Genomic DNA, 25,832 nt, shown 5'->3' on the forward strand with positions numbered 1-25,832 from the left:
CTGAACAGGCGAAGGCTTGACACAGAGGTATAAAAACAGAAACTGACAGTTCACCAGAGCTTCCAAGCTGGGCATAAACAACATGTTATGCAGAAGGAAACCAAACAAACACACAGCTGGTAGAAGCAACTCCACTCTTGGCTCAATACATAGTGTATGATATTAATTAGTAGAGGCACTTTGCCTATACTTGCTTAGTTGTTCCTAGGCTCATGAAGCAGCAGCCATCCCTCAACTTTACCTCTTCACATCACTGAGTAAACACAGTGGAATTAGAAGTGCTTTCCTTTCTAACATTTCAAAGAGTACAGGTCCCAATAAGCCTTTGATTAGTGCTGGAATAAGGAAATTGAGACTTAGATTGCCCTTCACAAAGGAGTGTGTACTCTGAAGAAGGAAATTTTTCCAAAACATCCTGTTGTTTTCACTTCTCCCCAGTCATTAGGAATCGGAGAGCAGGTGCAGATTCTACAAATTAGCTTGAGTTCTACAGGTGCAGGGTCACATGCAGTGTTATGCTTCTCCCTCTGGTTATAGTTTTGTTGGCTATGGCTTCCTGCAGAACTCTTCTCGAAAATATTTCCCAGTTCAGAGAAGGTGCCAGCAAAAAATTAATGCAACTTAATCCTCACAGGAGGTGAGAGGCTTCATACTAGCTATGAATGGACTGCCCAGAGGAGTTTTCCATCTATTGACTCCTGTGAAATCCTATGAAATATGAACTTTCATTTCTACCCAGGAGAACTTTTACAATCTTTTCTCCAATGCCTGATGAAGGGTGTTTGTGCCTGAAAGCTTGCAATTAAAGAATTTTTTTTTGCAAAAATCTTGTTGGTCTAATAAAAGATGTCACCTCCACTACAAGTTCTGATTGTCTTTTCTCTAGACTAATATGGTTACAACCTGGATATCTAATGCAACTTAAGGCTTTTTTCACTCGGCTTGCCAGTGTATAGGTGTCTACAACAAAGCACCCCAAGCATATGCCTCATGATCCTTCTACTTCCATTTCTTTCACTTCTTCCAGCTGGTTCCTACCACTTTTTACAAGGTCCAGAATGAATGTGATATAAATGTGGAGGTTGTTGCAAAGACACACATCTCAGACTTTGGCTCTTCTGTGCATCATGAGCCCCTTGTCTCCTGATTTTTAGAAGAGCATTCCCAACAGTGAGTTCATAATTGTTAAACTTCTTTTTAAATTAAGCTTTCTTATATTGACTTCAGAAGCAGAAAGTAGACAATTTCCAAAAATGCAATTTGTTAATGAGGATCAATAGTATAAGTGCTGGTAAGAGACTATGCTAAAATGATCAGAGGAAACAATTCTCAAAAACTTCAGGATTTTTCTGTTTGGAGCTCTGGAAAAGTTGGTCACTGCACAGTTGGACAGAAGATCTTTTAAACCTTCTTTCAATATTTAAAATTTGTCTCAAAATGGTAGTTATTTGTGGACTGTCTCTCCCTTGGTTTGCTCTCTGAAGAGTTAAGGATCAATAGTGGTGGGTATCCACATCACGAAAAATACCAGCAAATCTGGAAATAAATACCATATTTGTTTAAAATTTCAACAGAGATGACAAAAAACCCCCCAACCCAAGTGAACACGGTTTGAGCATCTTTGTCTGCCATTCAAGTGGTCCCTTTACGATGTGACGTAAGCTTCCTTAATGGTATTGCATGGCTAATTGTAGGCTACCGTTTTGTGCCTCTTTGGTGAATAACCAGACAAATCAGTTTTTAGCTGCTCCTCTATCAGCCTTGTTTTTCCTCTCCAGGTAGAGAAAATGAATAGTCAACCTTATAAAGGAGTCGGGGCAGAGAATACATATACTTTTTATGTGCAGTGTTAGTACTCTTGAGTTGGGCACAGAAGAGGGAAAATTTCCTTGTATGTATTATAGCCCTACATGGAATATATCCTGGAGTGTGGAAGGCAGGAGGAATTTTGAAAAAAAGTGTTGCTGAAAGCTGCTTTTTGAGTTTGTGCTGTCCCTACCAAAGGTAAATTGAGGGGAACTTTCCTAGAGATCAGAATTGTAGCATAGTCATTTAGCTCCATTGTAGACTCTTCTCAGAGCTTCCCAGTCCCTTGGAAAATCTCCTCAAATTCTTGGCTGTTTTGGTCCCCAGCTCCTTCAGTGAATGCCTTGACCTTGATAAAGCCCAGGGTTTGGCATACTTTTAAATGCAAATTAAGTACTATGTCATCATGCTATTACAAATGAAACTATTCGTTTTTGTTTGTTGTTTAGCTGTATATCTAGTTAGTTTATGACTTTAGTGGAAATAAACTCTTCATTGTAAAACATAAGTTTTCACTTCATGTGGTTTTCTTAAAGTGCTAATAGCACTATTTCTTGCGATATGCTGGCTTATGTGCCAGTGTCCAATTTAGAGGAAGAAAAGTCCCATTTGCTTTCAGTCTGACGGTCTATTCATCTTCAGTTCCAGAACTGTCCATTGTTCTTATATATTAAAAAAAAAAAAAAAAAAAAAATCATCTGTGCTAGCAGTGAAGTTGTCATTTTCCTTGCCCGCTTTCTGGGGCATGCAGACTCCTGTAGTAGTATAATCCATTGTGTTTCTTATCTCCTTTCGCATATGGTAGGTGTTTTCCTGGCTTTTTTGTAATTGTCACAGTATGTGCAGCTTCTTATGCTGTTCTTGTTTGGCTTTCACGTTCAGCTTTCTTCTTCCAGGTTTCTCCTTCTGTACTCTGGATTCTTTGGAATCATGTCTGTAGTGTCCATTTTTTACACCAATATTTCTCAACCTACTTAGACTTGAGGCAGCCCCCCCAAAAATGCCAGCTTTGACTCATTTCTTGGAAAAATAACAGAGCAATTCTGTTGCAAAGAACTCAGAAAGACCACAATAAGCCAGAAGGTTTTTGATGTTATGGATTCCTGTTTGAAATCTCTGGGTTTATCATGTGAATCATGCACAAGTATTTGCATACCTAGTATTGTGCAACACCTTTAGAAGGATCTCGAGGATCACTGCTCTGCAAGCTCCTTTCAAGATGGGTATGGGCCTCCCAGCAGTCTTTCTGATTTTTTTTTTTTTTGTTCTGGATTGCAGTCACAATGATCTCTTCTCAGAGTCTCAGTTAGCTCCCTTCAACATTGCAAGATTGACTCTTAAACTGTAGATCAGTCACAAACCCTCCTTGAATTTCACTTTGCTATGCCCCACTCCAGGTAAAAACATTTCTCTCATGTTTCAGTGTTACTTGGAGGGATGAACTTATTTACTTCTCATAATATTGTTTTACAGTTGGCTGCTTCTGGCTGATTTGACTGAAAACTGTTAAATGTTACTGTAGCAAGTGCATGCAAACCTGCTTTTATAGGAATACCTTTTGATCATCTTCCTCATCTCTTGTGTCCCTCACTGTCTGAGATAATGAAGCAGCATTTCAATCTTTTGAAGTTGGCCTCCATATTTCTGGAGGTTCATACTGGGGCTGTGCAGAGCTTTGGTTCCTGATTCGATTCAGCGGCCAAATTTGAATCGAATCAGGAGACCCTTTAATCTCTCCGAATCGATTCTGAGAGATTTGGAAAGATTTGGCAATTCAGACATAGATGGAGCTTTAAATGTTTTTTCTACATACCTCAAGGTACCAGGTGGCTCATAAACACTGCAGTGCTGGGGTGGATGGAACATCCCACAGCAGTGTGTGGGGCTCCCCAGCATGCTCGGCAGCAGACCTGGAAGTGGACCAGAAGTACTTCTGATCTACTTTTGGGCTTGCCACCAAGCATGCAGGGGGGCCCCCCCATGCTCCTGTGGGACACTCCATTCACCCCAGCATCGCAGCATTCACGAGCCACACCTAGCACCTCGAAGTATGTAGAAAAAACATTTAAATTCTCCAAATTGGCATCGAATCTTCAGTTTCGGATTCAGCCAAATCAAATTGGGGACAATGATCCAAATCAATGAATCAAATCACTGTTCCTGATTCAAGCCGAATTTCAATCCAAATTGACTATGGCCATCTTCACATCCCCCTAGTTCATATCTAATGGAGTCTTTTTATGCACCATTCTTCACTCAGAATATTTCATTTTATTTTACCTTACACCTGGGTACTATGAGATGTTCACTCTGAACCTAAAATGCTTGAAAGAGATCCTGTGTTACAGAGTCACAATTGCCTTTTTTTTAAACAAAATACTGGCATCTTCAGTGTGCTGTCTCTGGAGATCCTGTGTTTGGCAATCCAAACTATATTTAAAGGGAATGTGGTAGAGTCCCACTCAGTCCATTGGAAGGCTCCATCAGCTCTTCAGGGTTAGGAGGTCCTGTTCACTAGCCAACTGCCTCTGAAGTGACACTTTAAGCAATTTAGTGAGGCCAATCCTATGGAAAAGTCCTGGAAGATTCTTCAGATAGCTGTGCTGGAGGAAGGCATTCTAGCTTGATGCTTCAATGGCAAGTTTCAGCCATGCATCTTTTAAAATATTACTATTTCTTATGAATTGTGGGGAAAGCATTTTTGTTCATTTGCTCATTTCTAATAGCCAGGGACCTACTCAACATGCAAAATCGGGCACTGTTCCTAAAATGTGTGGCGGGGAAAAAGGTTTACAAAAAACAAAATGCTGGCTTCCCAGTGGGAACCAGCAGTCCTCATGGCCAAGCAGCCTGCTGAGGAGGCAGGACTGTTGGCACAAAGGGGAGCAGCCAAGATGGTTGCCACCCCAGCCCTTTGCTGCTGAGTGGCTGAGTGCTGCCTGTTGTGTGGCCCCACACCCTCCACCAATTGGTGGGGGGGAGACAGAGCTACATGATGGACAGCCTTTTCAGCCAATCAGTGGTGAGGGACAACCCCCCTGGGGGCCCCCTAAGGCAATCAGAGGCATGGCACCCCCCCCCCCCAATAAGCCCACAAAAATGGTGGCTGGCCTTCCGCCCTGCTTATGAAAGTGGCCACCTGCCTCCTTGATTTGGGTAGGTCCCTACTAATAGCTATTTCAAATATTGATTTTTGTTATTCATCTACATCTGGGTGAGGGAATGCAAACCTTGTAGATACATTGGTGTGTAATTTAGATACCTAACCTTGAAATAGGACATTACATACGCTGGTGATTATTGTGGCTCTACCTTTTGTAAACACAGTGACTGAACTCTAGTAAATGATTGACTCCATAGTTAGTAGAGCATCTTTTTCTAAACTGCTTTTTGGGGGGTAACAGGCTACTTTTGCTTCTCTTTTGGATGTGGATTACTTGCCTTCATACATATAGTTATTGAGAATTAAACAAGCTTTTGCATGCTCATTATTGCATTGTTTGAATTCAAGGCATTCAAAGGAATGGGAGATTTAATATACGCTGACTCAAATTCAGAAGTTTGATAGCTCATTAAACTGGTTTAGCTGGTTTAAAAAGCAGGACCAGTCCATGACGTACTGAACCAAATTCTGTGAGGTAAGCAACTAAGGTTCCTAGAGCTTGAATAATGGCTCAGATTCAAATAAGTACCTCCTAATTTTTTTAGTGTCAGTGTTATAAGGTTTAATACTCTTGAGGACATTATAACATCTTTCTAAACTCTGGGGCACTTTTCCACGTTAGAGCAGATGTTGTTGACCTGTTTTTTTGCAAACAAGTTACGTTAGCAGTGGGAATGGAATGTTGTAAACTTTCAATGGTCAATTAGCAAAGATTTATTTCCCAAGAGCCAGATTCACCTCTCACTCTGGCATAAATAAAGGAGAGAAATCAATGGCGTTGCACTCACTGACCTACATTTCTTGCTTGTTTTTATCAAAACATTTACTATTTTGAACAGAATCATAACCAATGAATATACACTGTCTAGTTGGGCTTACCTGCAGTGCTTAGCTATATACTTGGTTGGTTATACAAGGCAAATCAGCGGCCTTGAATATCTTTCTTTCAGGCTGCCTGATTATTCCAAATGTTGCTCCTCTAAGGGTTTGTTTTGTTTTTCTTTTAAAAAGCACTTTAACTCTTTTGTTTGCATTCATAGAGAAAATGTGATAGCCTCCTCATGAGGCTAGTGAGGATATCTGCATACTAATGTAAGGCTCATGCTTTGAATATACACAGAGACATGGAATCCCTGTCCAAACTCTGAGGCTGTTTCTAAAGGTACACGGGCTCTCTGAATACATTTTGTGCACTGCACAGAAACAGCACATGAAAGCAGCTATTTCCAAAAAATATATATTGCACAGAAATATATTGAGTAATATGGTAGGATTTTTTTTTCAATTTTGCTTTTTTTTTTTACCTAGCATTAAAAAAAAGTGCGTGATGTGTTTTCATTTGTACTATAAGATCTAGTTTCAGACATGAACATAGATGTGGAATCCAGCATTTGCAGGAATGAAGTCCCATTAAGTTCATGTTATATGTCTTGACTTCAGGAAGGCTTGATACCAGAACAAAGGTTCTCCAGTGTTAAGTGTGTGGTAGGATTTGGGATGAACAGCACACCATATAACGGTCTGAAACAGAGATCAGTTCTAAATATTTTCCTGTCTAGGAACTCTTCCACCACTTGAAATTGAGGAATGGGAGTTGAAACACTGATTGGTTGTTTCTATGCTGGTGGCCAAATGTTAGTTTACTGCTAAAGCATTTACACTAAATACATTTAGGGATATAGTAAGAGGAGCTTTCACAAATGCCTGCCCATGGCCTTACTTTATTCCTTCAGGAATTTAAAATCAGGAGTACAAACATTGCTTTTACTTCTTGACTTAGCTTTTTTAGTATGTGTGGAGGAAATGTTTGACAGTCATCAATAGAAGATTAAATCATTGATGGCTATTGAGATAAACTAAACACTTTTGTGTGTTGATGCTGGCATAGTAGGAACCTTTCCAAGATGTTTCAGGCCTCATTCTCTGGTTTGTTTAAGGGCAGGGAGTAAGGTCGCAAAGGAAATCAAACCCTGATGTGGAGAAATGAAACATGAGGCCTACTGACTTTTTAAAAACATTTTAAATAACATTCTCTAAGGTTTCATTTTATACTGAAGGCAGCTGTAATAAGTTTTGGAAGATGGTGTAAGGTTTCTATTAAAGAGAGCTCTTGCTTGCTGTTTTTGTACCTAAGCAAAGGAACGAGGGAGATGGAATTAGAGCTTATTTAGTAGAAGGTGAGAACTGTTATAAGTTCTCTCCAGGACTATAAAATAGCAATTTATACATTCTACTGTAATTTACAGATTAAAAAATATTAAACTGTTCCTAGATCTTTTGAAAATTACACATGCAGCCATGGAATAATTTAATAATTGCAATACAAATGCACTTTTGCCACAAGTAAAATAAGACTGCTGCTTTGTAGTGTGCTCCCAGTGTTGCGTCAGTGAATAAAAAATTCCCAGTAGATGTTTGCTGCATGCCAAATGTATTGGACTGCATGAAAGATCCCATTGTTCAATGGGCATCATTATTTGCTATTACACTCACAATGTTTGCTTGTGGTACAATTTATTAGAAACTTGTACGTTTAAGAAAGAACACTTGATTTAAAATTCAGTGTGTTTGGCTCGTAACATTCAAGCTTTTATAATACATTGCCTCTATTCTATATCTAAATATTTAGCTCTGCTATTCTTTACTTATCTTGTAAACAAATGTTTTGAAGGGGGCTGGGCAGTTCAGGAAGGATCTTTTTCCTTTTAATTCATGGATTCTAATCCATTGGTTCAGATTTGGTCTGGGTTAGTATAAACTGTAAATTTTTACCGTTTGAAAGCTATGGCCTCAATGCAGCAAGTTATTGGTTTTAGTCCAGTTGTGATGCTTTAGGTATCCACATCATAAGAAAATTATGACTTGAGCAGTGACCCATGGGTATGGAGAACATCCTGTGTTCCCTCCCAAAGTGGCTGTGGCTCTACGATCAGGAAGTTTGAGTTTCTCATGTCTGTTCTACTCTGTGGGTAATTGGAAGACTTCAGCTTCCAGGGTTGTCACAATGACAATTTTCCCTTATACATAACAAAGATGACATGTTTTTTGGTAGCTGTTCTGGTCAACCCATAAGCTCCGCTCCTAGCCAGTGGAGGACTTGGGGGTGGGAGGATCTGATCTTGTATCACTAATGTCAGTGAGCATTTTGCTGTTGACTTCAGTAGGCATTAGTCCAGGCTCTTTGTGCACAAAGAAATATAGGTACAGTGAAAAGCTGTCTACACTGAAGTCCATAACACAAATGCTATGGATTTCAGTTTAGCCAGTACTTTACTTTTGCTCCTGAAATGCCTCATCCCTAATATTTTCCTAGAAACATTGGTTGTGGTAGATCTTCAGATGCTCTTCAGGAATGTGCAGTGCAGTCACATAAGCAGGATTATCTCCTCAATGACAAATGTATAATGAATGCCTAACAGGTTCACAGGCTGAAAGTCATCATTAACCAAAAGTAAATACGATGGGGTATCTAAGATAAGGCTCCATTCTTAGTTTCTGATGTAGATTCCTAATAGTTGGTGCCTGTGGACTTTGTAATATTGATTAAGTCAAGTTTGCTTTTTATACCTCTTAAAAAGCAGGTGTTCCTTCAGCTGCTACTTTAATGATTCCTATCATTCTATTCATTTTAGCTAGTATCTTGGTAAATGCTATAAATTAATGAATATTTGCTTTTTTTCTTGTTTAAAATTAAATAGAATAGTGGAAAACTCAAAACACATGCTGAACTGTGCAGAAAAAAATACGCTTCCCTTCCTTATTAGAAAGGTGGTCATACCATGAAAAATGTGTAAATTTTAGTAGACCTTTTTTTTGCTTCTTAAATGGCCATTCTTTATACTACAAGTGTAGTGCTCAAGTGATCTCCTTTGAAGTGTAGTTTTTGTTATATGTTTTGGCTGCAGTGTTGTTTCATCGGAGTCAGCCAACAGGCTTACAGGCCTTTTGGCTTGAGTTCACTTACAGTTTTCTTGGCAGCACCACTTATTTATGCATCTTTATTTTCTCTCTCTCTCTCACATTCACTCTCTTGGTCCCTACAGAACGATCTCCACACAGGCCTATCCTGCAAGCTGGTCTACCAGCCAATGCCTCTGCAGTAGTTGGAGGTGACGCTGAGTTTGTCTGTAAGGTCTACAGCGATGCTCAGCCTCATATTCAGTGGATAAAACACATCGAGAAGAATGGCAGTAAATATGGGCCAGATGGATTACCGTACCTTCAAGTTTTAAAGGTGAGTCTTCTCCGAATATTAGGTCATCTAGTGCTTGAATTTACTTTGTATAAAGCAAAGAATTTTGAAATTGGGACTTTTTAGCTAACTCAGTTTTGAAAACAAAAGTACTTATAAACACAGTTGAAAATCGTTTGCTTGTTATGCCTGATCTCAGCAAGTCTTTTGTTCTTTCATAGTTACAACTATTTCTCTCAAAAATTTCAGGCAAGAGTTATTCAAAGAGATGAGAGAACCACTACAAGAACATAATTTGACATGCATTTTATTGGTAGAGAACATCCAAAGCAAACCAAAGAGCATCTGCTGTAGCTCTTGTGTTTCTTTAGCCTCATTTCGAAGGCCCTTTAATAATGCAATATCTCCTTTCAAGGGCTGTTGACAGTATGAGGTTCTTGAGAGGCAGCAGCTCTAGAGGTGTCCACTTTTTCACCAACTTGATGAAGAATATTAGTGGGACAAGGTTATTTATTTATTTATTTTTATTGGGAGACAAGCCAAGTTTATTTTGGAAATTCTCTACTGTGAAATTTTCCAGAATGGTTGGTGGTGCCAGGAATCCAACAAGTTGGCATTCAGAGTAGGCAGGCCTATCCTATATTGTTCCATTCAGCTGATATGCCCCCTCAGATGGCCCTCCTCCCTTAGCTCGCCCCCCGACAACTCCCTGTTCTCTGAATACCTTGGACGTAGCCTCTACTTAACCAAAAACCAAACAAACAGAATACTATTTTTTGTTGATAGTTTTTTGCGTGGAAGTCGAAGGCATTTTCTTATGGAGTGTTGGTGGTGGGACCATAGACAGATTAATGTCCTTATTGGGCAGCAGTTACATTGTTCTCCTATGTTATTGGTCTATTCTAGCGTTCGGGGATAAATAGTTCCAATGCTGAAGTGCTGACACTGTACAATGTGACAGAGGCGGACGCTGGAGAATATATTTGTAAGGTCTCCAATTATATAGGGGAGGCCAACCAGTCTGCCTGGCTCACTGTTCTACCAAATACAAAAGGTAACAATGTTTTTTAAAGCAAGCTGGATGTAGAAGCTGAAAAAAAATGGTGCTTTGGGAGACTGCAGGCAGCTTGTAGGATAACTCTTTGGTCTTGGTGTATTTATAATCCTTTTCTGGTGATGCAACTGGTATTCCACCAGCAGCCATGGAAAAATTCCCACAATATTCTGTCTGTGCTACGAGCAATGGTTTCCAAAGTCAATCTTTACTCTCTTGTACTTGATGTCTGTGTCTCTGTTTGTGTTCAGGTGTGTTGTCACTGTTTTCTTTATAACAGGAAACTTATTTATAATGCAGTTAAGGTCCAATTTTAGCTCTGGCAGATGTATACTGAGACATAAGATGGCACTTGTGATGCTTCTGCATTACAGGCTCACAAGCTCCATGTGAGCCGTGCACACCGTTTAAAACAATTAAAATTAAAATGAAGGCTTGCAGTTTACAAGGTTTGCACTTTACAACTGAAATGACTGAAACTATTGACTGATATACATTTACTCATTCTCTCATAATTTATATAACCTTTATTTCAATTTAATTTTAAAGTTTATTTTCAAATAATTTCTCTAGCTCTGTGACCCAGCCAGCCCCAGTGTGAAATATCTGTTTCTGAATTAATTCTATATGTAAATAATTGTCTAATAGACTATTCAACAGGCTATTCATGACACCAATGAGTTCAGTTAACTGAAAACTTTCAAAACTCATGGGTCGGACAACAAACAAATCATAAAATTGGAGATTTTACACAAATATATATACACATATTTTTGCCTTTGGGAATTTTGAACATTTTGGAATGTCTAGCCTTCTTCTATAACCTCAAAGTGTCAGAACCACCATCATCATCACTATCATTATTATTGCTATTATTATTATTAATAATAATATTCATCCTCATTATTACATCGCTCCAGCAGCTAGGTCTTTAAGAAAAAAATTGCTAGACCCCTGCTAAAATTGTGAGGGTTGGCAGTGTAGCACAATAACAACTCTTTAAGTTGAACACAGTAGATACTTAAGAGCTCAAAGCTCTAGTCATTCAGGGTAGTGAATAAGCTGTGCATCAGAGGGCAGAATTTGGCTCTTAGGTTTCATGTTCTCAGTGCTTCTAAGAAATTCTCTCTCAAACAGGTCTCCGTATGTGAGTGATCCTGGATACTGTCCTATTTTGTTTTCTCTCCGTTTTTCTTTCAACGCACTTAAAAAAACAAAAACAAGAAAGCAAAGTTTTGTGGGTTAATTTTTCCATGTTATCTGATTGCATGCATATCTAGGTGGTGAGTTTAGGTTCTGGTGAAGGGTGTTGATTACTCTTTGAGGTGAGCTGGGTGCTGTTGGTCGACATCTTTTGGAAGAGGGATTTGTGGATGGGGAAGGAGCTTTGGATCTGCGCACCACTGATTTTTTACGAAGTGCAAAGCCCTGTGGCTCCCTGGCCCTGTCCACAAGAGTCCTCTCAATGTCTAGCTTTTTCTCTTGCTTCCCTTTTTTTTCTAGGCTGCCGGTGTTAACACCACGGACAAAGAGATTGAGGTTCTCTATATACGGAATGTAACTTTTGAGGATGCTGGGGAGTATACATGCTTGGCGGGTAATTCTATTGGGATATCCTTTCACACTGCATGGTTGACAGTTTTGCCAGGTATACACTGCTTTCTTTCAAGTGGTTTTTCTCCTTTTTTTCCCTTTGTTGATTGCTGCAGAATTAGCACTGCTTCTGTCTCAGAAATGGAATTTTGTCATCCTCAAAATTTTTAGCATGTTGATTAGTTGTAAAGAAAGCTGGGGATGTTTGACAAAACGGCACTTAGCCTATAGCTAAAAAAAATGTGAAGGGCAAGCGGTGCCATTATTAAGCTTAATTTAAATATCTTTAAAACTGTCAAGTATTCATCAGCCAGGTGAAGTAAATGTGTTTCCTTACCGCTAAAGCGAGATACTAAAGCAAGACAAAGTTAATCATAATCAACTTTTCCCATCAGAGGAAATTTCAAATTACTTTGGGAAGTTTGGATCCAATCTGGCCATTATAAAGTAATGTTTCATCAAAATACCTAAGTTGTCTAATGTGCTTGGGTCTCACTTTTGCTGATAGCCCAAGTCCTTCATGCAAATCATTGGCCTGATTTTTAAAGCTGGCAGAGTGTATGCAGAAGCAGTGCAATATGTACCTTGGGAATCGGCTCTGTGAATCTTTGTGTTGCATGTTATAAAAGAATAAATAGTTGATTTTTCTTTTACTGCAAAGCATGCCCTGCCATGCTAGGGTTGATGTTGTTTCTAACCTTAGGAGAAACACACATCAATGCGCTTTATTGCCTGAAAATTGTCAGCTGTTGGAAAATGTAACCTTAGTTTATTTCTGCACTAGTCAAGCTTTCTTGTGTATAAATTAGCTATATTGCAACTGCCTTGATATTTCCTTTGAGAAAACTTGAACAATCGGTGGTTTGCTGGGTCATCATGTACTACAGCATTAATTAATTCTTAAGCCTCACAAAAAGGTATAGTACCCGCATGTGCGTTTTACATAATTGTATCGATTGTTGAGGTTTGTGCAACACAAGTGAAATGTTCTCAATATTTATAGGCCAATTCTCCTTTATTATGAGAATGTATTGGGCAAAACAGTGCCATTACAGTCCTCTCTGCTTTCCCTGTGAAAGAGGTCTGCATGGTTCATCCATCACCAAGCAGTCAGACCGTACTTTATACACAGCCGGCCCCTGCTAGCAGTGTTTGCATTTCGTGTGCTTCACCAGCATCTTTTTAACCAATTTGCTTGAATGGAATATTACATTAGCTGAAATGTAGTATAAGATCACTGAACATGCACTGGTTGTAGAGTGACCACTGATTGCTATGGAATGCTGTTTATCTCGGGGGGATGATTTCCAAATAAAGGATTAGGTAAAGATGAATTAAAAATATCTGCATGTGTAATTGTCTTGATGTTAATTTCAGAATGATTCAGCAGTTAATTTTATGCCCTCTACCAAATGTAACTGTAATCTTAGTGACCAGTTAGCATGAATGAGGTTATTGCAAAAAGTGCACTGTTAGTATGAAAACTATTACACCTCACAGAAGGAGAATGATTAAAATATACTTAATGTACAGTGAGTACTTCAGGCTTTGTCTGATGCTAGCCTCTTCAGAGTAGTTTAAGGTTGTAGTTAGGCAGTCAGCTTAAGCTGAAACTAAACAGCAGCTGGGCAGCCAGATCCCTTAAACTCTTGAAAATCCCAGCCTGAGTTTAGAAACATAATGAAGGACTGATCTGTCCTGCATTCCTTCTATACTGCAGGGTCCTTGTGCATAAGCAATGTGGGCTCACGCCCAAACTTCATCCTGTTTAGGAGTTTTATAAGTCTCTCTCTCTTTTTTTTTAAAGGCTAACTAATTAAATGAGGGTTTTGTTTTTAGATATGTGTTCAGGTGCTTAACAGAGATAAATACAATACTCTTGAAAATGATTTTGACTTGAGCCTGTCATTTGCTGCTCTCCAGACATTGGCTTAAATATTTATTCATCTGGAGTGAATTATGTGCCCATTTTTTCCTTTTCTCAGAGCTTGACTTAAGTGCAGAACTGACAGATAAACCTAGATACCCAGTTTTAATGTTTAGCACTTTAACTCATTTTCTTTAATTATAAATGAGCATAACTTTGACTTTGTGTGTATGTGTGTGTATCTACACACACAGTTCAAAATTGACATGAAGCAGTGATCTGGAAAGAGAGACCTGTGTTCTGATTTGTGAGAGATCCTCACTAAATCCTTTGGAAATGCACAGCATTCTGTATTTCACGAAGTCACTGCAAGATCTCCTTATCCTCTTGTAATATCATATTGCTCCAATTAAGGTACTGAAGTATGCTAATGCTGTGTGCTGACTCTGTGGCATGATTGTTCCTCCTCCAAACCTGCAATCTAGCTCCTGAGAAAGAAAAAGAAAACCCGACATCTCCAGACTCCCTGGAAATAGCCATTTACTGCATAGGGGTCTTCTTAATTGCCTGCATGGTGCTAACAGTCATCCTGTGTCGTATGAAGAACACCACCAAGAAGCCCGACTTCAGTAGCCAGCCTGCTGTTCACAAGCTGACAAAGCGCATTCCTCTCCGCAGACAGGTAACAGAAAGTAGATAAAGAGTTTAAAAACCTTTTTCCAGAAACGATTGGCCAGCAAGTCATTTTTATAAGATCAGAGTTTAAGTGTAGATTTAAACAGGCAGGAAACCATTTTTTAGACCATTCTTAGAGCCTGGTGCTCTAGGACGCCAGAATGTGGAGGGCTTCATGCTACAATGAGTGCAGTTTCAAAGCACAGAGAAAGCAGGAGGGGAAAGGAGGATAGAGGAGAAATGTTTTTATATTAGCAGTCATTTACAGTCTTTAGGGCCTGATCCCAATACTTGTTTGAAGTCATTAGGAAATTTCCTATAGACTTAAAAGGGATTTGGAGTAGTCCCTATATTTAATTATATTTATAAAGTTTGTAAGGTGACTATCATAGTAACCAGATACAGAGGAGATACAAATATTGGTACCAGATACAGAGGAGGAATTTTTAGGAAGAATTTTCTAGGACCAAGAAGGTGGGAGGACAGGGGCATCTTAACACTAACCAATCAGAGTGTAAGAATTTTTAAAAATCTTAATCAAACAGAAATAGGTGAGAGACTACATGCATGTTCAAAGGTAATTGGATTATGCTGTATTTAGAACCTGGCTTTAGGACAAAAGTAAATACCAAATTTGAAACATACATGCTAAAAAAAATACACAAAGCATTTTTTTGCAGCTCTAAAAGGCAAACTTTGGCTCATCATTGGCAGTAAATGTCTCTGCGGAGGGCAGTGCCATGAACAACAAACCAGTTGAGCAAGTAATAGGCCTTTGGCATGGTCTTAGGCCATCACTTGCCAAATCAGCCCATATCTTCTCTTGAAAGACTTGTTTCTTTTGTAGTTACATTTTTATAGTTTGAGTTTCTTGCTATATGTTTTCAGAAGAGATGAGCCAAAGCTTATCCAGGCTTCCAGTACCTTAGAATTCAGGTATGTTTTGATTTGAGAGTTGGGTTTAGCTTGCTATAAAAATAGGGACCATCTGCAAAACTTGGGTTCAGATTCTGGTGTCCAAGGCTGAAGGGGATTTGGATTTAATTCAGGTTATTTCAAAGCTCAAGTTTCACCACAATTTCTGTAGGTTTTCTGTATGCCTCCTCTTCAGAATGTCATGCAATTCGTAATGATGTATAATGGTTCTTCAGTGTTGCTAAGCCTCTAACAGTTTAGATGCGTGTTCATAGAAAACATACCAAACCTCAAGAAATTCCAGGCCGCATTCTCATACTCGAGCCCTGGAACTTCTTGAGGTTTGGTATATTTTCCTGGAATTGTAGTTTCTTTGGTTTAGCGATACACTGGGAAGTAACTTTTACTGCTGTACTTTAGCCACTTGCTTGTGAAAACAGGAAATGTGGTATTTCATGGAACTTCAAGGCTGGAGAAAAATGAGAACTTTTTCCAAATCTTGAAAAAAGGTTTGGTTTGTCAACTGGCAGACAAGGTTATTTGGGTAAATGTGGTATCATTTGTTTAGTTTGTCAACTCTTGTACTCTCTTTGCCAGTCACTTATTCCATTTGTAGACAAAGCTTGCATTTAAGTATAAGTGAGTAGAAGGAGGGAGAGAAAGTTTGGTGTGAATCCCTAAGCCATCCCAGTTAAGGCTGTAGAACGTTTATCGGTCTCCCAGAAAGCTATGTCACGTCACAGCGTTGTATAGCCAGGTATTAAAAAATCTACGTCAATAGCTTTTGACAAAGAATGCCTTTCAAATGCAGCCCACTTAGACATAGGAGGAGATGCATATCAGCTTTGAAGATAAAAGACATTTATTGGACTGTGACCTGAATGAAAAGCACATAATGACCTGAAGATATGTTGATGACAGAGAAATACCTGAAGAATCCTTTGCATGCCTTCATTGTCACAAGTCAGGCTTATGCCTCATTCCAAGCCCCCTTTTTTAGTGATGGAAAATGTTTTTTTTTAGATTGGTGGGCTGTTAGGTATCTTCTACTTTCATGTGACTTCCAGTGCCAGCCACTGACCTCAGCTGAATTATTTGTTATAGAATTACGGAATGTGGCACTCCTTCAAAGCCATTGTTTCAAAAGAAGAAGAAAAAATATTTTATGACAAGTTTTTCAAGCAAGGTTTTTGTGTTTTCCTAGATAGCCTATGTAGAGATGACATTTTAATTTTAGAAGTAGGAATATTTTTATTTTTTAAAAACAGTGCATATGAGAAGGGGAGCCCTGTGAGTTAACCCCAGGATGGCAATTCCATCACTCTCAATTCTTCTGAGCATTCTCCGGTTAACAACTCTCTCGTGTTGTTTTGATGTTTGAAAACATGTCTCCTAAGTGGGCTAAGGAAAGCTATATTCACATTTTGATGATCTCACTAATTGTTCGTATTAAATTACAAAGGCAGGAGGAGACTAGCAGGCCCAGCAAACTCACCTTCCTGCAGCCAAGGCTGCTTAAGTTTTCAGTTCACCCTACGGTCACTCCCTATCTCTGCAGTAACTGTTTAGTTTAGAGATGGGGCTGGCTTTCAGAATTGTTGCCACAAATCAGGAGGGGGAAAAAAAGGGGGGGGGGAAGCAACAGAGGGTGTTTTGTTTCAGAGACGTGTTTCTGAAATAGTTGAACAGATCTTTTCTGTTGGGACATCAGATTTACTTTTGCTGCGGCTTATTTGTATCTGAGAGGTTTTTGGGTTTTTTTTAAATCTTGCAAAGATTTGGCTGTGAAGCTACATTTATCTGTTCCCTTAAATAAAAGGTGAGGAACGCAGAACATTTCCCTTTGTGCTCTGCTGTGTGGGCAAGGGTGAGGAGAATGATTAAATTGTGGAGAGGACAGAGGCCAGGAAAGATGATCAGGTGACAGCGGAAGTGGTTGTGACAGGCTGATCGTGTTAATCGGATACTCTTGATGGATCGTGGGCTCGGGTCACCTACTGTATTTGATTAGGATTTCGGTGAAATGAGGACAGACGTATGGGAATTCTTAATATTATTTTTAAAATTCTGAGCTAATGGGTCAGATTCCTAAAGGGCCGACTTAAGCATGACTACAAAACTGGAACGAGAAGAAGGAATCTTAGGGCTGTGAATGGCATCTTCCCTAGGTGAGGTTTCTGCTGAGTTGGTTTGGATTGCGATTCGTAATTCAAACTAAATAGCAGAAAATTTCCACTAAACTTTACCCTGTAGGAATCTTTTCCCTGCCAGAATTCAGTTCTTTCTATATTCCAGAGAAGCTACAGGACATCAACAGTCTTTGAGTCTTCTTCCTCCTCTTCTCTCCACAAATAAAGTGACCAGCTTTCAGGGGAGAAAAACTGGTAGTCTGTCCCTGGTGCTTTGTAGACCTCTGGGACTAAAAGGAGTTCACACCACTTTTGGTTACGGTTACTGTAGTTACCAAGGTGCGATGCTGAGGACAGGGGAATTAGCTGTGATAAGCATTCCTGTTGCCTGGAAAGGTAGAGCTGCTTAGTTAGTCTGGGTGCCAGGTCTCAAGAACATGTAATGTGGCTGCTGGTTTAAGTAGCAGCTTGTGGTTCATGGCTACCTCAAAGTAAGTATAATGGTGTTCCCACCACTCCAGGCAGCTGCATGGAGTCCCTGGGCACATTTGAGATGTGGCTTGAAATTCAGGCCTGTCCCTGGATATTTGGGATGATACCAACAACTTTTAAGCTCCATGTTGCCTTTGGAAACACAAAAGCTAGGAACAGATGGGACAAGTTGTGCCTGTGTTTGCCCAGGAACAAAAATAGTCCAACATTGTCATAAACACACAGTGTCCTTCTAACCAGGATTTAGTTCAGGGGTGGGCAAAATGCGGCCTGGGGGCCAGATGCAGCCCACCAGGCCATTCTATCTGGCCCATGGGGCCCCTAAAAATGTAGAAAATTAATATTTATCTGCCCTTGGCTGCCTGTCATGCAGCCCTCGATGCCTTGCCAAAACTCAGTAAGCGGCCCTCTGCCCAAAATAATTGCCCACCCCTGATTTAGTGAGTGGCTGAATGCACTGCCACTTGATTCAATGGTACAATCCTGGCATGAATGTTCAGATCCATTTTACAATGTCCTGGAACAGACTCTTAGTAGTTCTTATCCCACGAGCCTTTTTAGGATTTATCCCGAGGCAGTGGATGTTGATGTGTGAATGGTTGCACTTTGTCCCAGGATAAGATGGTTTTTCCCAGGACAAATACAATTCCTGTTTGTAGCCAAACTGCCTATGGGCCTAGTACTGCAAACAGCTACTCCCTCTTGGTTAATCAAGTATGGTGTCCATTAACGTTAACTGAGTTCTGTGAGGGACTAACTGTTTATGGGCAGGAGATGCAATGTTTGAAGCATTGTGACACCTGTCATAGCATATGCTGAAAATAACCAGATCACAGAAGAGGGGAACCAACAGTAAGAAGTCAAATAGCAGTTGTTACGCTTATTTTCCAGACTGTTTTTATTTAAAAAAATGTATTGTTAAAAGATAGATGGTGCTGTATGTTAGTGCCCGGTACTTTAAGATCCTGTGTCTTATGACTTGCCAGTTACAGATGTATGCCATTATGACCAGACCTTTTTTTTTCCAAGTAAGACTCCTAGTTTATATATTAAGACACACTTTCAATTCCCCTCAGTGTGGATGAAGGGAGTGCAGTTTATAGAGAGCTATATTTTAAATGCACATAAATTAATTTTATCAGACTGTCCAGTGATTTAGAAGCAGAGTGTTGAATCTAAAACTCATTTGTTAAAAATATTGGCTGATTTAAGGCAAGACTGAGTTCATCAAATGAAGGAATATTATTGAGCAAGGTTCTGGCATCTGAATAACTTTTTTCGTTTTTTAAAAGGAGTGAACAATAGTCCAAGATTGGGAACAGTCTTAGTATTCCATTGTATTCCATGAAGCTTTTTTTATTGTAAGAACTTAGGTCTTCACAAACACTGACACGCATAGCTCTGGACAAGATATGGCCCCGGGTAGTTTTACTTTAATATATACTTTAAAAATAAAAGTGTATTTCTTCTCTCTATATTAATGTGTGCCTCGGCAGAAAAAGCTACCTTGTTTAGTAATGTTGTTCAGATTTGCGTTTGGTTGTTTTCTTGAGCAGCATCTGTCTTTCTGAAAGCTGTACAGCAGTTCAGTTTTGGCGTATGCCTTGAATGTTGTACAAGAAATCCTTGCTTTGCCTTAATTTAGTTTGTATTTGCTTGGGTGCAGTTATTCCAATGGAAAGTGCTACCAGGGTTTCTGTCAACAGCTGATATCATTACTTACTTAATAATTATATATGTATACATGGAACTGCAAATTAACTTTTATAGAAGGTCTTTAAGGAGATAGAAAAATGATAGGAAATCAGTGTGTGGCTGCTAAAACCTCACAGCATGAGTGCCAGAACTGACAGATCTAGGCTTCAGGATACGGTAGAAATCATAAACAAAGGAAAATACCCCTTCATAATCAATTACTGAAAATTACATGCTGTTCTGCAGCTGATTAAGCCACACTGGATCTGAAGTTTCCATTGATGATTTATGTTTTAAATGTTACGCTACTCAGGATGACTTTGCAAACAGCACATAATGCATTTTCTTTGAACTGATTAAACCCAGTGTGTTCAACCCAAAGGCCATTACTGAGTTAAAATAGTAGTTATAATAATTTGTTGATGTCCAAGAGTTGAGAGAGAGGCAGCATGGAGACTTCCTCTCCATTTTAAACTTAGGTTGAAGGCCAGCCCCAGAGCCTGGACAGACCTTTGAGAGGGGAGGTGGAGTGAGAGCAGTAACCATGGGGGCAGTCTCTGCCACATTATCCAGAGGAGCTGTGGGTAGAGTATATACTGCTCTGGCCATTTTGAGGAATTCCGAGTCAGGCAAAATTCTGCCTTGGGGTTGTGCTACAGCAGGGGTGGGCAGTTGTTTTGGGCAGAGGGCTGCTTACTTATTTTTGGCAAGCCATTGAGAGCCACATGATAGGCAGCCAGGGGCAGATAAATATTAATTTTCTAAATTTTTAGGGGCCCTGTGGGCCAGATAGAATGGCTTGGTGGGCCACATGTGGCCCCTGGGCCGCATTTTGCCCACCCCTGTGCTACAGTGACATACTCTGCACCTCTTAACATAGGGCTATGCCTTGAACACACAGTCCAGTCCTGAATATGCTGTAACTTCATGTGTTTCAGATCATTGCATGATTTGCAGCCCAATTTCTGCAACAAATGAGAACAGAGTTCTTCCTAGATGTGTCCCTATTGGGGCACATCTAGGGCAAGTAGCCATTTCAGGGAGAAGGCTGCCCTGTGGGGATGTGGAGCAGTGCTGGAGTTTAAAAAAAAAAAAAAATTAAATAAAAAAAAATATGGAAATACTAACAGATCATAAAAAGTGGATTAATGTGTACTCCTTAAAAATGTTTGAGTCGATTTAAAGCTTCAGTAGGCTGGGAGGATTCCCATGGTTCCAAAGTGTAGTCTCATGCCCATTGAGCAAAGATCTGAGGTATGATTTATTTTTGTTACTACAAAAGAAAGAAATGGCCCTTTTACAACGTGGTCTTCTCAGACCATGGGCCAGCCCAACCTCTAGTCTTTTCTAGAGCAAGGCTTTTATAGCCCTTCAGCTCCTATAACTTCCCTCATTGCTCCAGTTAATCAAGCAAGAATATATTCCCTGTGAGCATAGCCCACTCCTTTCCTTGTCACTAGTACTGAGGAGTCCCTCTGGGTTTCTCTCATTGTTTGCACCTGAGCCATTACACTTTAATTACGCATAGAAGTTACAGTCAATTGCACAATTGCTGTATGGAGTAAACCTGCTAAATTATTTTAAAAGAGAAATTGGCTATTTTGACAGCATTGCTATTTTGACAGCCATTTAATTCTTCCATCCATGTACTCTTACGGTTTTGTGGTTTATTATAAGTTAGAGAGAAAGAGAAGCAAATGATCACACATTTCTAAAGATGAAGATTTTAATGCTAAATTTACACCCTTATAAAAGTATCATCTGTGAGGACATTTCTCTGATGTGCATAAGGTATCACTGAACTAGAGGATCACACTTTCACTGGGCAGTGCCATTTGAAAACAATGGCTGGCTTGACAAAGTGGATTGGTAGATCCTTGTAAGTTTTCCTTGTAGGTCTAGAAATCACTACGTTGTATATAAATGTTTTTGGATGATAAAGTGGCTACAAAAATAAGCTAAAAGACCATTTCCCAAATCTGGGAATGGTAACACTTGTATTTCTGTGAGTTCAGCATATTAACACATTTTGGGAGAGGACTAGAGTAATGAACTTTAGGGAGAAGGAAAGGTAGAAGGATGACAGATTAGGTAAGGAAGACATTTTAAGGCATAAATTCTTCATGGAAAGGCATAAGAAGTAGCCACCAGAAAGCCCTGGATGTGAGAACAGAAAGAAAATGAAAAGTCCTAGGTGTGGGAGGGAATGAAAGGAGATGAGAAAAGAAAGGGGAACTAATAGATTGAGGACATGGTACTCATTACCTTTGTGTCAGGTAATGGAAATCCTGTAATGAGATTTTTACAAAGGACTGGTTGTAGGTGGAGCAGTAGGTGAGGTGCATGCTTTGAGAGAGCATTCAGAGCAGCTTGAAGAAGCCTGTGTCTGAGGGTCCAAGAGGCAAATTAAGGGGATTGAAATTAAAAAACAATTAGGGCCTTCTGTAAGGGCCTTGGCAGTATGGGTGGTGGATTCTGAACATGTATAGGAAATTCAGACAGAATTCTAGTAGTGGCATCAGTGTGGGAGGATGGCAGCAATGTAGGCAATCGGGCACAAAACCTGAGGTGATAAGCTAGAGAAACATGGAATAGTGGCGTTACCATTTTGCTTGGGCCAGTCTGTATGTTACTGATTATGTCCTCTGTTCCTTTTATGCAGTGTGATTTTAATGTGTGCTTGATAAGTAGTGAAAATTAAGAAATAGATGAGTAAAACTGGAACTTAAGTTCCTGTCCTAGTTCTTGCCCAGAATCATGCAGTAAATCAGTTTAAGTCATTCAAGTTCACTGTGCCTGTTTGTGTCTGTAAAATGGGGATAACATCTGGTTCACTGCAGTGTTGTGAGATTATTTTGTTGAATGTTTATTTGTTTCTTGGTAGAGCCCTGTAACTGGTATTGACATCTCCTGATCATAGCCCCAGTTGACAAGTTATTTATTACTCACTAGTGAACAGTGTCCCATGCATTCATGTCCTCTAATAGGCTAAGGACAGACATGACATGTAAACTGGTTTAAGTGATCAGAAACTGGTTTAAACCCATAACATAACAAACATTCATTGCACATAAACCAGTTTGAAAATGGCTGAAACCAGTTTGAATACCGGTTTGAGCTGGTCTGAGCCACCTGGTTGAATATAGTATCAGACTTAACTGATTTGGGTCAAACTGGTTTATGCAATGTCTGTCCCATACCCCTTGCTAGTTTAAGCTAAATCAGACTCGCCCAGCATCCCGGCATGCTCTTCACAGCAGAGCTGGCCCCTCCCCTCTCCTCCCTGGCTGCAGCTCTGGCAGAGACTGCAGGTACAGCAGAGTCTGCTGGCTTCCTTGTTCCCCCCCTCCCCCTCCCCACCTTCTGCTGCTTAAGCAGAGTTCCCTTCCTCCTCTCTCCCACAGCACAGACGATAGCCAGTATGTGATATGCTAGCTAATGCTGTATAAGCCAGATAGGACAGAGTCTGCTAAGGGCTTTCTGGAGCTAATCAACAGGTCAGCTGGTAATGTCCCTGCATTCCTTCCTTTGGGAAAAGCTGTTTAAGAAGAGCTTGGACTAAGAGTCTTTGTTTTCTAATGGGGTGCTAAATGCTGATAACAGCTGATAAATGTTGTGGGGGGACCCCTCCCTAATCACGGCATCCTGCTGGGGCCTGGCCACATCCCCCTCAGCTCAGCAGTATGGGAGGGAAGAGAGGGCTACTCTAGCACCTCCTGGCTTCTAGCCTGAGCCACTACAGGCATGTGCTGGCATTTTTTCAGTCCAGAAGGGGATGTTTGTGCAGTTACAAAGTGATTTAGCCTAGCCAGATTAGACTAATCTGCAAAGATTGAATCCATTCAGGCTCAGGCTTTTTGAATATCTGTCCCTAGCCATAATGTTCAGTAACCTCAGTGAATTGAGGGGAAGAGGTTGGGAGTCTTTGAGCAGCTGTATTCACTTGCCTAGTATATCACTGATTCAGAAGCTGGACTTGACCAGTTATACTTATTTTTCTTTTGAAGATGAGCCTGCCAGTCCAGAGGAAAGTGATTTATCAGTATCTTAATATTTTTAAAACAGTCCACAGCGCTTTTCTGTCCATCAGAATCTTTCTAGTTTTAGGTTTGGCCACTTCACACAGCACCCTGGGGCCACCTATCTGCTTTGCATCATTAATTTGTGGATTTTCTCCTGAAAAAGACATTAAAAACCAAATAGAATTCCCCTTTAGGAGATCCTGACTCAGACCTAGAAATCTTTTCCCCAGAGGTTTAATCTTGTCTCATCAAAATCTGTCATGTGAGAGTATCACAATCCGAGTCCACTTTAAAACCCCATTCTCAGAGGCCATATAATCTTTCTTGGTATTGCTGATTTATATCATAATAGTGTGAGGAGCTGCATTATTTGTAACTTATTTTCATTTAATTATTTAACTGTATATGTGAAACTAATGAGAAATGATGTTTGGCCTACTGATACTATACACAAATAACATTTTACACAGTCATGTGTGAATTTTGGGTTCAATAATGACTTCAAGCTCTTGTCCTCATGTGAAAAAGACTGGATCTGTTAATCTTACTTCTACATCTACTGTCTGGCTGGTGGTGGAATCAAGCCATCTCAGTGTCTCTGCACTTCCTGCCAGAAGATAGGACAACTGCTACCGCTGGTAATATTGCATAATGGCTCCATCCGTCCCTGGCAACAAGAAAGGGGTGAAGACGGTCATCCTCTGGAGAGAAATGGTGGATTCGAAGCATCTTACAACAACATGATTTAAAAACAGCAGGGTACATGTGAAGGAAATAATGTTTGGAAGGTGGCATTATTTCTTAATGTTGTGCCCAAAGCATTTTTATCATGCAAATATAAACCATGACAGCCAGTGCTGTTTTTTTGTTTAGTAGTTATCATTAAAGATTTCAAATGTTTAAACTTATGAAAACCTTTAATTCTGTATGTGTAGGCAGTAGAACTAGTTGGAACATGGAAACTTGATTTTGTTGGGAGACGGGGATAGGAATCAAGACTTTGAAATTGCTTCAATTTGGAAATGTTTGAAATGGAGCCATTTTAACTTTTTCATGAATTGCCTTCAATATTTTTTCCTGATTTCTCTTTTATTTTTTATGAGAACATTATCAAAATGTTCGTTGATTGTTTTCAGTGATTGAACGAGTTTTTTCAGTATACCAGCCACATTGATAGGAATTTGATATTTTCAAAATTAATATAGTGATAATAAAAAAAAAAAGAGGCAAAAATTTCTCTTCAAAATGGAACATTTCATTAACATTGGTGATTTTTGGTGAAAAACTTGTTTTATGCCAAAAATCCATTTTTCAGAAAAATCCATTTTTCCTAGTTTAATGGTAGGCTTGGAGAGCAATAGTTAAATGTTCTCAGGAAAGCTGCAAAGAATGAATTTGAATCCTGCTCCAAACTTATGATGAAGGCTGCTGCAAGTTGAACCAGTTGTAAAAGGACTTGTAGTCATTTGGGAAGTTCCCTTGGCTACATAGAAACTTACATATCTTTACTAAGCTAGGTCAATGGATGCTGCCTGAACATGTTGGTGATATCCTGACCCCATTGAAATTAATAGCAAAACATCTGTTGACTTTAGTGAGGCCTGACATTTTCCCTTTACTTGCTTTGGGTTAGGAGAATGGTATTTTTTAACTTTGTATATATATGTTGCATGGTGCCACAAGTGACCCTAGGTGGGATGTGTTATAAATATTATAATTATGTTCATCCAAAGAGGTATTGCTCTGAAACTTTCCCCACAGACTTTCTGAGTTCTGCTGAGTTCTCAAACTTCTCGTGCATAGTGAGCCCAGTTTAGCACCAAGTCATTAATTGTTCTTAAACCCTTATGTCCAGGGTTTTTTTGTTTTTGGTGGTGGTGGGGGTTGGTTCTTTTTTTTTTTTAAGTTGGGGAGGCAGGGCATAACTCTGACTATATGTGTTTCAATGACATCATTTAAAGAAAGGGAGAGGAGAACTGATATGAACTTGGTTAATGGTGAGTGGTTATACCCCTGTAGTTCCATCTGTGTACAACCATTCTCTTTTATTGGTAACTGAATTAGTGTTAGTACTTTATATAAAAGGGAAGAAAAATATGTCAAAAATTATACTGGCACGTTTATTGTGGTTTCAAACCACTATTTTTTTCTTAGTGCCTTTTATATCAGCTGGCTTAGTAATCATTTACTGCCATTGTCCAATAGCTGGGCCAAGACTACATCTTCTGT

The 25,832-nt window shown here is 39.6% G+C and overlaps 1 protein-coding gene across 12 annotated transcripts in view; it reads left to right on the plus strand.

The window, feature by feature from the left end:
* Window positions 1-25,832, plus strand: part of FGFR2 (fibroblast growth factor receptor 2) — a 135,053-nt gene that overhangs the window by 81,948 nt on the left and 27,273 nt on the right. For 5 of the 12 annotated variants that reach the window (XM_090057917.1, XM_090057923.1, XM_090057916.1 and 2 more), the window contains 3 exons: window positions 9,013-9,203; window positions 10,068-10,215; window positions 14,161-14,363. In XM_090057917.1, coding sequence (XP_089914043.1) covers window positions 9,013-9,203; window positions 10,068-10,215; window positions 14,161-14,363 — 542 coding nt within the window. Of the gene's footprint in view, window positions 1-9,012; window positions 9,204-10,067; window positions 10,216-11,718; window positions 11,864-14,160; window positions 14,364-25,832 lie in introns of all 12 variants that reach the window. The other 7 variants (XM_090057920.1, XM_090057927.1, XM_090057924.1 and 4 more) reach the window with 3 other exon arrangements.

Source organism: Crocodylus siamensis, chromosome 7 (genome assembly GCF_052110815.1).
Source record: "Crocodylus siamensis isolate JL-2025a chromosome 7, ASM5211081v1, whole genome shotgun sequence".
Lineage (NCBI taxonomy): Eukaryota > Metazoa > Chordata > Crocodylia > Crocodylidae > Crocodylus > Crocodylus siamensis.